The following is a 12,096-nucleotide window of genomic DNA, read 5'->3' on the forward strand; positions in this document are numbered from 1 at the left end:
TTCAGGAAAATAATGGTATTTGGGAGAGTCGTCATGTATAATTAATATTATAATAGTTATATTTGTGTGTTCATAAATATTTTGAGGACTTAAACTGTAAATTCAAATTATTTTCATATTTATTGCTAAAAAAACTGTTGGTAGTGCATCGAAACTCCGTTTCGAATACAATTTATTACGTTTGCGTTGGTAGTGCTTGAGTATATTTAATAGCACCAAATTAACCATGGAAGTGAGTTGTGTGTTTATGTACTATAGAATATGAATTATTATTGTTAAATATATACATTATTGTTAAATATATACTGTCTATAAATAATAAGTGTAGATTCAATCGTGATATAATCTACTTCTATCGAAATAGTAGAGTAAATTGATATAAAATAAGTGTTTGGTGTAATTTTCCTTCTTCCCCCAAGCATCATTGTATTAAAATCTTTTTCAATTTTGTAGTCAAAATCTTCGCTACTATGCTGCAAATAGTTACACCAAACACAAGTCTTCTTTTAATATTTACGTTTTATTTTATATCTTAACTTAATTGTAACCCATATATATATATATATATATATATATATATATATATATATATATATATATATATATATATATATATATATATATATATATATATATATATCTTCTATATTACTAATCCGGTAGTGTAGAGCACCAGATTTCTCCACACAAATCCTAATTTTCTCATAATTTTGAATTAAAAAATTCCCTAATTTTATGAATCTGACGCGTGTCCCTCTAACAAAACCCGTTTAATTCACTCACTTTCTTCTTAACCCTCCTATTCTCTCTCTTTTTCACCAGAATTCTCCTCACGTATCTTTATCACCAGCGCGTACGCCTTCATGAGGCCGTATTATGCAAGTATTAGGCGATAGGGAAGGCGATTTGGTGATGTTATGCTGCGATTGACGTTTAACACTAGGGTTTTTGCTTTAACAACAGCGATAATGCGATTTCATCTTGGGGTTTTTGATTTCGTCACTGAATTTACGATTTATCCCTAGGGTTTTTGATTTCGTTGCTTTTTTCTGTTCGATTATCATTTAACCATCGGTTTTTTTTATTTGTGGCAGCGATGTGCGAGTATTATTTAACCCGTGATTCTTCGATTTCATACCAGCAATTTGAGATTTCGAGCAGGAATTCGTGATTCACCTCAAATCGTCGTCACTACTGTCAGTCCTATCAAAGGTATTTCCTTGTAATGATTTGTTTTCTGTATGTTTTATCATTTAATTAAAAATATACGTAAGATTAATGTATCAGAAAATTATTTAGTTGTTGTATGTTCCTAGGGTTAAGTTGTAATAGAAGCTGTAAAATCTTACATTCTGAATTGGATATTTGTTTAAGTAAGTCTTTCATTTACTTAAATATATACCTGTTTTCTGAATTGGATCAAATTGCAGCGACAATTGCAATAGAAGCTCTAAAATCTTTCCTTCTTAAGTTAGTGTATGTGTACTTTATTTTTCTGTTGCATTTTATCAGCTTACGACAGGCTATGATGGTCAACATATGGGACGTAATGCTGAGCAATAGATGTTTTCGTATTTTTGCAGGGCACTCCGCCAAGCTTTTCTTTTAAGTTGTTACCAGGTTAGTGTTTTTTATTCTTCTGATAGCGTTAAAAGTATAAAATTAGGGTTTTTGTTTTGATTTTGCTGAATTTAGTTTTTTTCCGATACTGTTTGTTTCTTAATTATATTAGTTTTCTTTTGATTTTGTTGAGTCCTTTGAAATTTGATATTGTTTAATTATCCAAAATTAGGGTTTTTATTAAATATATTTGAATGTTATCGAGTTTCTTTCTTTTATTATGGTAGATGGTAGATATTATCCTTGATACATGTTAAAATAATTTTCCTTCTCATTGATCCAAATTTTGTGTATGGTGGTCTTTTAGTACTAGGGTGGCATTGATTTGGTTTCTTGAAAAGATCATGATAAGTAAGCAATTGAGGATGCAACACATGAGGTAATAAGTAATTGTTGTACATTTTTTATCAGAGTTTTTCTTTTCTTTTTTAATCAAGGTTTTACTTTTGATTTTGTTACTAAGTTAAGGTTTTTTCTCGTGATGTTACTAATTTTTTTTTTCAAAAAAATTGGGCTTTATCTTCTGATGTATTTGAATAGTACAAAATTAAGGTTCTTTCTTGTGTAGTCTTTACTTGCACAAAAATTTAGTGATTTTGGTTGTTGTTGATAATTTTGTTCTATGTTGTTAATTTCAGGTTAAGAGATTTGAATTTCCACCTTAAAAACCATTCAGGGATAGTTGTATGAAGCTATTCTACCTGTGAATATTTGGGACCTACAAATACAACATTATAATGAATTAAGTTTGTCTCAAATATGGCTTTTGGTAGGTTCTTATGCAACAAATAACGAAAGCATTGAAGTTATATGGCAGGTATAATTCTACTTATCTTCATACAAATTCTTACATCGTGATGGTATTTTTATTTAAATTTTGTGACTCATGACTCTGTTTTGTGTTTCTTGGTTTCGAGTTGGTTGAAATACCAGATGAATAAATTTTGTATATGTATTTAAGCTGATGGTGAGGGCAATAAGAGGGATTATATGAATTTGGAACTTAAAGCCGATCACGCCATTCGCCCGTTATGGGCGTGCGCAGATGGCCAGATCTTTCTTGAGACGTTTTTATCATTCTATAAACAAGCTTATGACTTTTTAATTGCTATTGCAGAACATATTTGCAGGTAATATATGCATTATTTAAGCTCTTATAGTTTAACTTTTTTTTTTATTTTTTTTTTAAATTGGGATTTTTTGTGTGCTTATAGGCCATAATTAATGCATGAATACAAACTCACTCCTCACTCACTTTATGCGGCTGTATGATTGGGTCTAGAAACTGAGTCCATTATGCGGGTTGTTTTGAACAAGCTGTCAAAGACTAAACTACCAAAGGAGATGATCGATTTCGTTCATGATTCAACAGCCAATTATGGTAAAGTGAAGCTTGTACTTAAGAAAAATCGGTACTTGGTTGAATCTCCATTTCCTGAGCCAAGATTGCTCATCTTTTTCCTTTCTAGAAAACAAAGATTGTTGATTTTTCTGTTAGTTCCTTACTTCTTTATTTGATATGCTTATTTGCAGGTTTTGAAGGATTTGTTAAGTGATGAAGTGATATTTCGAGCAAGAATTTTCAGTGAGGTCTGTCTTTGTTATAAGTTTTATGCGTGTTGATTAATCGTTGATGTAAGAAAGTTGGTAAACTTGAACATTGATCTTACTAATTACACCTGGCAAATCCTTTCTTCTTTATTTAAATTGCAGGCCCAATTTTATAAACTTGGTAAACTTGAACCTGTTATAATTACAAATGAAAAAAGAGGAAAGATGTCTTTATCAGTTATTCTGGTGAAAAGTGTTGCCAAGTCAAAAGAAGATGAAGAAGAAGAATTAGAAACAGGGTCATTCAAAGGCAAGTGTTATTATCAGAACTATACTCTTTGTTTAGTATTGAAAATTGCTTTGATAATGACATGTTACGGTTGTTAACCATAAGTTCGTTGAAAGAGATATGCATAAGTTCGTTGAATAGATGTTAGAAATTTCTATGGATAAATAGTACTATGTTCAATGTAATATTAGAGGTTAATACTTAGATATTACATAGTAGATTTTATACCTACAATTTACATTTTCATCTAATAATGTAGTCAAACTTGATAAGAGGTGAATGTAACTTATGATCTGCCCATTGTAACTGAAGTCTAAGACACGTCTGAGGTAATTAGTGCTTTTGCCTCTTGATGATTCGACTTTTTATGTTCTTAGTCTTCAAGTAATTTACAATGTTTTATGTGAAGTGCACCTTTTGCATATAAAATATAAATGACAAAAAGAAGTGTTGATGGTGGGGTGACCCATTTGTCATGGCTTGAAAATTTGTGGTTGCAATTTCAAACCATTTACATATGTACGGGTTGTTTTGCGTTTAACACGAATTTGGACCAGTCTTTTTTGTGTCTACACTACCGACTTGGCCATTTTTCTACCCGACCAAATAATGATCTTTTCTGATCCATATTGCGAGTTACTCATTTGCTGCCTATTTTATTGTCTGTACTGCTCTGCTGAAGTCTGAAACACAATACCTGCACCAACAACATCTTTGGTGTTTTATTTTCAAGTTCACATTTGTGGATATAGTTTCATATTTCTTACAGCACCTAATAAAAATAATTTACATTCGCAGAAAATATGGGTTGTAATGATGAACATGTGGGAGATGGGTTGAGCAATAAGAGTAAACGGGTTTGTATTTTGGCGCGGGTTCGTAGCTTAGTGGAAGGTGAGTTCGTATTTCATTGTAGCGACCCGACCAAATCATGTTTGACGGCGCCGACTACTTCGGTCCCGTTGCGTGGTCATAAGTCTTTATTATGACTTTTGACCAAAATATGTCGCATTTATTTTATAAGCAAAAGGATGTTTCAAGTTTACAAATGTAGTTCGAAAGACTAGTTACATTACAATGTTTAACGTACGAATGAAACCTATGCGACACAATTTAAAGTAGTCAAAAGACGCTCCATCTATGCATGTATACTCGACATCCAAGCAAGTATCAAAAAGAGTGCGGAAGCATGTATCAAGTAGCTTTCAAGGACCTGAGAAAACATATAGAAAACTGTCAACGAAAACGTTGGTGAAATCATAGGTGTTTTAGTAAACGTTGCATTTGAACCACAAGATTTAATATAATATGATTATCTAAATCATTTGCATTCCAAAGTTGTTATTTGTTTCGCGGGCACCCAATTATCAAACTTAACTGTTTTGCACCCTTCGCGTAGTGTTAGAACATACACTAGACCCGAAAATATATTTCATCCGCTAACGGTAGCGAACCGTCCGAATGAGGGTCGTCAAGCCCATGTGATCACATAATATAAGTTCACGTTTACACCCTGCAAGTGTAACTAATGATAATTGAATTGAGGCTTTTTGTTCAAACCCGTACGTGGAATGTTCGTTTTCGTACTTGTGTTCAAAGTGTAAAAGTATGATACGTATATGTTTCTCATCCCATAGTTTAAAGCATAAAAGTTGTTTGAAGGATGGGACTATGATCTCACCTTGAGTGCACGTATGAAAAGTACTTCACAAAGTAACGTGTGCGAAGGATAGTGCTAGTCTTGACCTAAACCAATAGGTCGTATCAATAACGGTAAACACGATAGGTCAAAGATGTTTAATTAGTCCTATGGCTCGTTACGACTCGATTATGTAGCATGTGAATCAAATTGTCAAGTTTCATGCAAGATACAAGTACAGAAACAAGTTAGGAAGGTTGCATAATCATTTGGTTAAGTTTGACAAAAAGTCAAACTTTGGTCGGTCAAAGTCAACGAAAGTCAACACGTTCGGGTCGGGTCTCGAACTATTTTTCTGAGGTTTTTATTCATATATAAGCATGTTAGAACAAGTCTCATGTGAATCGGAGGTCCATAGTGTGCCAACCATTTTTCGTATTTTGACCAAAGAGGTCAGAAACTGGACACGGCTTAGGCCGCGCCGCGGCCCCAAATTGTCGCGCCGCGACAATACACGGGAACTGGTACCTGGTCAGTCTCAAATGTCCAAGTCTCAATTCCAAACACTTTCAAGCATAACTAGCAAACCGCTAATACTTAGAACTCGTATCTTATATCGTTAGAAAGGTAATTTGACAAAGAACACAACTAAATACATTTCACCAACCAAAAATGTTATTTGTAACAATCGGCTTTCCAAAGTAAATGATCAATTAATGCACACATTTAATACACAAATTTGATAAGTGCACATTTATGATTCGGGCATTTAATGCATACATATAACATGCCGTTTTGTAGGTAATCGAGCATTCAATACAACTAACTACTTACTAACTACAATTCATGTCATTCAATGCATCAAATATTCATTTCAAGCTTATCAAACCCTAACCCGAATTCACCAAAATCACTAATCAAGTTTATGGAGTTTTCTCAAGCAACCTACACATCAATTTGAAGCTAGTGATACTAGGAACACATTTAATACATGCATTTATAACATTTAACAACATTCAAACAACCAAATCACCAAATCAAACACACCAAAGTTCATACTCAAGCTAGTTACTTCAAATAATGAAATCGAGCATATAAATCATATATTCATGTTAGACTTGAGCCATAGACACTAATTAACAACTTTATAAGTTCAAAAAATATCAAGAACACAAAATCTAGTGATTTTAGAAAGTTACCCAAACTTGATGAAGTCGGTATGGAATCGAAGAGGAAGTTGCAAGGATTTCAAATATGTAATTTGTTTTGCAAGACACCCGCTAGCTTGGATTTAGATGATGATTCCTTGTTTGAGAAATTGAGAGAAAATATGGAAGTAGAAGAAGAAAAGGGAAAATGAAAAAGAAAAGATGGGGGTGGGGGTTGACTAGTCAAAGGCTAGTCACCTCTTTGGCATTTTGGTGAAACTAGTCCCTCAAGTTCGGTTGCGGGTGCGTGAATTACCTAGACGAGATATTTTTAAAACACGTATTAACGGGAGATGTTATAAACATATAACGGGATTTAAATAGTTAAACGGAAAAGTAAACGGAAAAAGGCGGGATGTTACATTACCTACTCCTTAAAAGAAATTTCGTCCCGAATTTAAGTAGGCGTAGTAGTCGTTGTTTCTTCCTCGGAATCCTGCGTTTCCGGAATTGGGAATAAATGAGGGTATTTCTTTTGCATTTGATCTTGCCTTTCCCAAGTAAACTCGGGTCCTCTTTTGGCGTTCCAACGGACTTTAACAATCGGAATTCGGCTTTGTTTCAATGTCTTGACGGAGGTGTCCACAATTTCAACCGGTTCCTCCACAAAATGAAGCTTGTCATCAATAGTAAGTTCCTCGAGAGGGATGACGATATCGGGTTCGGCAAGACACTTTTTCAAGTTAGATACATGGAAGGTAGGATGAACGGAGTTCAATTGAGGCGGAAGATCTAAACGATAAGCAACGTTTCCAATACGCTCCAAGATTTCGAAAGGACCAATATACTGCGGATTTAGCTTCCCGCATTTCCCAAAACGGATTGCACCTTTCCAAGGTGCAACTTTTAACATTACTCGGTCACCGACTTGAAATTCGAGGTCGTTGCGTCTTTTGTCGGTGTAGCACTTTTGACGACTCCGGGCCGTCCGGAGCCTATCTCGGATTTGTACGATCTTCTCGGTGGTTTCGTGAATGAGTTCGGGTCCGGTGATTTGCACGTCGCCTACCTCGGCCCAACAAAGAGGTGAACGACATTTTCGGCCGTATAGCGCTTCAAAAGGTGCGGCTTTAATACTCGCGTGATAACTATTGTTGTAAGAGAACTCGGCGAGAGGTAAGTGTTTGTCCCAAGCTTTTCCAAAATCAACCACGCAAGCTCGTAACATGTCCTCCAAGGTTTGAATTGTACGTTCTCTTTGTCCATCGGTTTGAGGATGATATGCGGTGCTCATGTCTAAACGCGTTCCCAACGCTTCTTGCAAGGTACGCCAAAATCTAGAAACAAAACGGCCATCTCGGTCGGAGATAATCGATAAAGGTACACCGTGTCGGGCTACGATTTCTTTAATGTAAAGTTGCGCAAGTTTCTCCATTTTGTCGGTCTCCTTCATGGCAAGAAAGTGTGCGGATTTGGTGAGACGGTCAACAATAACCCAAATGGTATCATAACCGCCCGTCGTTTTTGGTAGTTGATAATGCTAAAAACGAACATATATTTCATAGCATTATTCCTCAAGAAAGACAAGCTTTTAGTTGCAATTGTTCTATTTACAAGTGATATTCGTTTAAATAATAAAAGGTGAAGACAAAAGACAGATTCGACGAATTGAAGACGCAAACGACCAAAAAGCTCAAAAGAACAAAAGACAATCAAAGAGGTTCCAATTATTGATAAGAAACGTCTCGAAATCACAAGAGTACAAGATTCAAAACGCAAAGTACAAAATATAAAATTGTACGCAAGGACGTTCGAAAATCTGGAACCGGGACCAGAGTCAACTCTTAACGCTCGACGCAACGGACTAAAAATTACAAGTTAACTATGCATATAAATATAATATAATATATAATTAATTATATTAATTATATATATATTATATATATATTATAAACCGTCGGTAAACAAAGAGCCAAACTCCTCTGAGCTGTAAAAGTAACCTCCGCGACTCGCGGAGTTTGAAGAGGTTTTCACCGCGAGTCGCGGAGCCCCAAAATTCGACTTTTCCTATAAAAGCAACCGAATTCTGATCGCAATTCATAATCTTTTTTTCTTCTTATCATACGTAAACGATATATATATATATATATATATATATATATATATATATATATATATATATATATATATATATATATATATATATAATTTATATTTTAATTTTAATTTTAATTCTAATAATAAGGGTATGTTAGCGAATGTTGTAAGGGTGTAAGTCAAAATTCTGTCCGTGTAACGCTACGCTATTTTTAATCATTGTAAGTTATGTTCAACCTTTTTATATTAATGTCTCATAGCTAAGTTATTATTATGCTTATTTAAAACGAAGTAATCATGATGTTGGGCTAATTACTAAAATTGGGTAATTGGGCTTTGTACCATAATTGGGGTTTGGACAAAAGAACGACACTTGTGGAAATTAGACTATGGGCTATTAATGGGCTTTATATTTGTTTAACTAAATGATAGTTTGTTAATGTTAATATAAAGATTTACAATTGGGCGTCCCTATAAATTACCATATACACTCGATCGGACACGATGGGCGGGGTATTTATATGTACGAATAATCGTTCATTTAACCGGACACGGGAATGGATTAATAGCCACTAGAATAATTAAAACAGGGGTGAAATTACATTCAAGGGTAATTGGTGTAATTGTTAACAAAGTAGTAAAACCTTGGTTTACACGCAGTCGATAACCTGGTGTATTCATTAAACAAAGTATTAAAACCTTGTTACAATTCGAATCCCCAATTAGTTGGAATATTTAACTTCGGGTATAATAATAATTTGACAAGGACACTCGCACTTTATATTTATGACTGATGGACTGTTATGGACAAAAACCAGACGGACAGATTAAATAATCCAGGACAAAGGACAATTAACCCATGGGCATAAAACTAAAATCAACACGTGAAACATCATGATTACGGAAGTTTAAATAAGCATAATTCTTTTATTTCATATTTAATTTCCTTTATTTTATATTTAATTGCACTTCTAATTATCGCACTTTTATTTATTGTTATTTAATCGCATTTTTAATTATCGTACTTTTTAATTATCGCAAGTTTATTTTATCGCACTTTTATTATTCGCAATTTCATTATCGTTATTTACTTTACGCTTTAATTTAAGTCTTGTATTTATTTTATATTTTACATTAGGTTTTAACTGCGACTAAAGTCTTAAAATCGACAAACCGGTCATTAAACGGTAAAAACCCCCCTTTATAATAATAATATTACTTATATATATGTTTGTATTTTTATAAAAGTAAACTAATATAGCGTTGAGCTTTGTTTAAAAAAGATTCTCTGTGGAACGAACCGGACTTACTAAAAACTACACTACTATACGATTAGGTACACTGCCTATAAGTGTTGTAGCAAGGTTTAAGTATATCCATTCTATAAATAAATAAATATCTTGTGTAAAATTGTATCGTATTTAATAGTTTTTTCTAGTAAAATATAAACTATTTCGTATACCTTAGCTTTGACATCAAGTATTTTTGGCGCCACTGCCGGGGAACTATCTTAAAAGCCGGAAGCGCAACGCTAATAAAAAAAAAAGATTTTTTATTTACTTTTATTAAAATTCGCTTTTGTTAAAATACGTTTTGAATATTCGAAAATATAAAAAGAAAAACAAAAATTTATATATTTTTAAGAGTTTGTTAAAAAGTTTTATAAGTTTCTTTATTTTTATTTTAGTTTATAAAAAATATAAGTTTTATTTAAATATCTTTTATTTATATAAAAAACAGAAAAAAAATAAATAAATAAATAAATAAAGAAAAACGCGTTGAAATTATAAGCTGTCATCTGAATTTCTGAACCCCGCGACTCGCGGGGTTTTCTTTATAAATTACCGCAACTCGCGGAGGGTACCTGACACACGAACAGAAACCCTAATCCTGCATTTATTACGGTAATTATTAATTAATTATTATTAAACCCTAATTATTATTATTATTATAATTAATTTTATTTTAACTTTTACTTTTTATTTAATTTATGTATTTAGTATTAATTAGTTTTATTAAATTGTAAAATTAGTAGTTTTATTAAATAAAAAAATATAAAAATAATATTTTTATAAAAATTGTACTTTTTACAACTTTTTATATATTTTTATATTTTGTCCCTTTTTAATCGTTGTAGCATAACTTTTGTATTTTTAGCTCATATTTAATTTTAAACTTAGTTTTTGCTATAGTTATTTTTACTCCTAGATTTTTAGGCTTTGCCGTAGAATTCCTTAAGTGCTTTTTCTTTAGACTAAGATTTAGGTGCTTTAGAATTTTGCGACGCCTTTTTAAGTTTTAGTTTCTTTTTAAGTTATTTCCATTTGGGATTTAGTTTTTCTTGTAAGCTTTAATATTTTTAGACACCTTTTACTATGTATCAATTATCATTCCAATTAGTAATTTCAATTTGCGATTATAATTTTAAGTTAGTTGTAGTAATAAGGTTAGGTTAGTCAAGTATTTTTAAGTTTTTATAAGTTTCTTTTATTTTTCCGTCACCTTTTATTTTTCAACCATTTTTTCTTTTTCTACCTTTTGCGACGAACTCTTTTTCTCTCTTATTTCTCGCCATTCTAGTTTTTAGGACTTAGAATTTTTTCTACTTCTTATCTAAATTTCTTAAAATTACGAAGATTTATTTTAAGTGGTTAAATTAATAGACATCAAAATTTTCTGGTTCGTAGTAATAGTTGGATTTGTACGTGGACCGGGTTATTGGAGCCAAACAATCCTCAATTATATTGAGACCAAACGAATCCTGCCCCTCTGCTGCATCTTTTGGCTATTCGAAACGTGGGCAAAATCAGAAAAGTCTATTAATTGGATAACTTATTATAATTTTTCTTCCTTTTTAAAACTAATAGGATATTCAGTGAATGCACCGAGCAAGACGATCACCACCTTTTGTACGTTCACCACCTGTAACTAGATCAAGACATTTAGCAAATATAACCGCCGTTGATTTTTCTTTAGAATCGTCATCCAGTAGACCAAGTACTTCAGTTCAAATTTTCGATAATCCATTTTTTGAACCCGACCTCACAATTGAGAATCCGGAAAATATTCAGGAACGGTTCGTAGATCCTGAACCATTAAACTTTCCTCCGGAGCCACCAATCATTCAAACAGAGATTGTTGAGGAACGAACCATTAAATCAGAATCATCTAGTGATACCGATTCAACAAATTCAATTATGGAAAATCTGGAACCTTTAAGTATGGAAGACCGAATGAGAGCTAAACGCACTGGCCAAGGTCACGCAATTACTCATCCAGACATTAATGCGCCAGATTATGAAATCAAAGGACAAATTCTACACATGGTGACTAATCAATGCCAATTTAGTGGTGCGCCGAAGGAAGATCCAAATGAACATCTACGTACCTTTAATAGGATCTGCACACTATTTAAAATCCGAGAAGTGGAGGATGAACAGATATATCTCATGTTATTTCCCTGGACTTTAAAGGGAGAAGCCAAAGATTGGTTGGAATCGTTACCTGAAGGGGCGATCGATACATGGGACGTTTTAGTTGACAAATTTCTTAAACAATTCTTTCCTGCATCTAAAGCCGTAAGACTTCAAGCAGAAATTGTTACGTTTACACAGAAACCAAATGAAACTCTATATGAGGCGTGGACAAGATATGGAAAGTTGTTAAGAGGATGTCCGCAACATGGTTTAGACACCTGTCAAATAGTACAAATATTCTACCAAGGATGCGACATCACTACAAGAAAAGACATA

At 33.0% G+C, this 12,096-nt stretch overlaps 1 protein-coding gene across 13 annotated transcripts in view; it reads left to right on the plus strand.

The window, feature by feature from the left end:
• Positions 1 to 807: 807 nt before the first annotated feature.
• Positions 808 to 12,096, plus strand: part of LOC139859536 (uncharacterized) — a 30,473-nt gene continuing 19,184 nt past the window's right edge. Inside the window, exons 1-11 of one of the 13 annotated variants that reach the window (XM_071848331.1) lie at positions 814 to 1,212; positions 1,431 to 1,476; positions 1,584 to 1,620; positions 1,928 to 1,999; positions 2,259 to 2,304; positions 2,394 to 2,437; positions 2,538 to 2,750; positions 2,835 to 3,001; positions 3,154 to 3,210; positions 3,334 to 3,481; positions 4,259 to 4,354. In XM_071848331.1, the coding sequence (XP_071704432.1) occupies positions 2,981 to 3,001; positions 3,154 to 3,210; positions 3,334 to 3,481; positions 4,259 to 4,354 (322 nt within the window). In that variant the 5' untranslated portion in view covers positions 814 to 1,212; positions 1,431 to 1,476; positions 1,584 to 1,620; ... (3 more) ...; positions 2,538 to 2,750; positions 2,835 to 2,980. Of the gene's footprint in view, positions 1,213 to 1,430; positions 1,477 to 1,583; positions 1,621 to 1,927; positions 2,000 to 2,258; positions 2,438 to 2,537; positions 2,751 to 2,834; positions 3,033 to 3,153; positions 3,211 to 3,333; positions 3,482 to 4,258; positions 4,355 to 12,096 lie in introns of all 13 variants that reach the window. The other 12 variants (XM_071848328.1, XM_071848351.1, XM_071848321.1 and 9 more) reach the window with 12 other exon arrangements.

The sequence above is a fragment of the Rutidosis leptorrhynchoides genome, chromosome 1, assembly GCF_046630445.1.
Source record: "Rutidosis leptorrhynchoides isolate AG116_Rl617_1_P2 chromosome 1, CSIRO_AGI_Rlap_v1, whole genome shotgun sequence".
Taxonomy (NCBI): domain Eukaryota; kingdom Viridiplantae; phylum Streptophyta; class Magnoliopsida; order Asterales; family Asteraceae; genus Rutidosis; species Rutidosis leptorrhynchoides.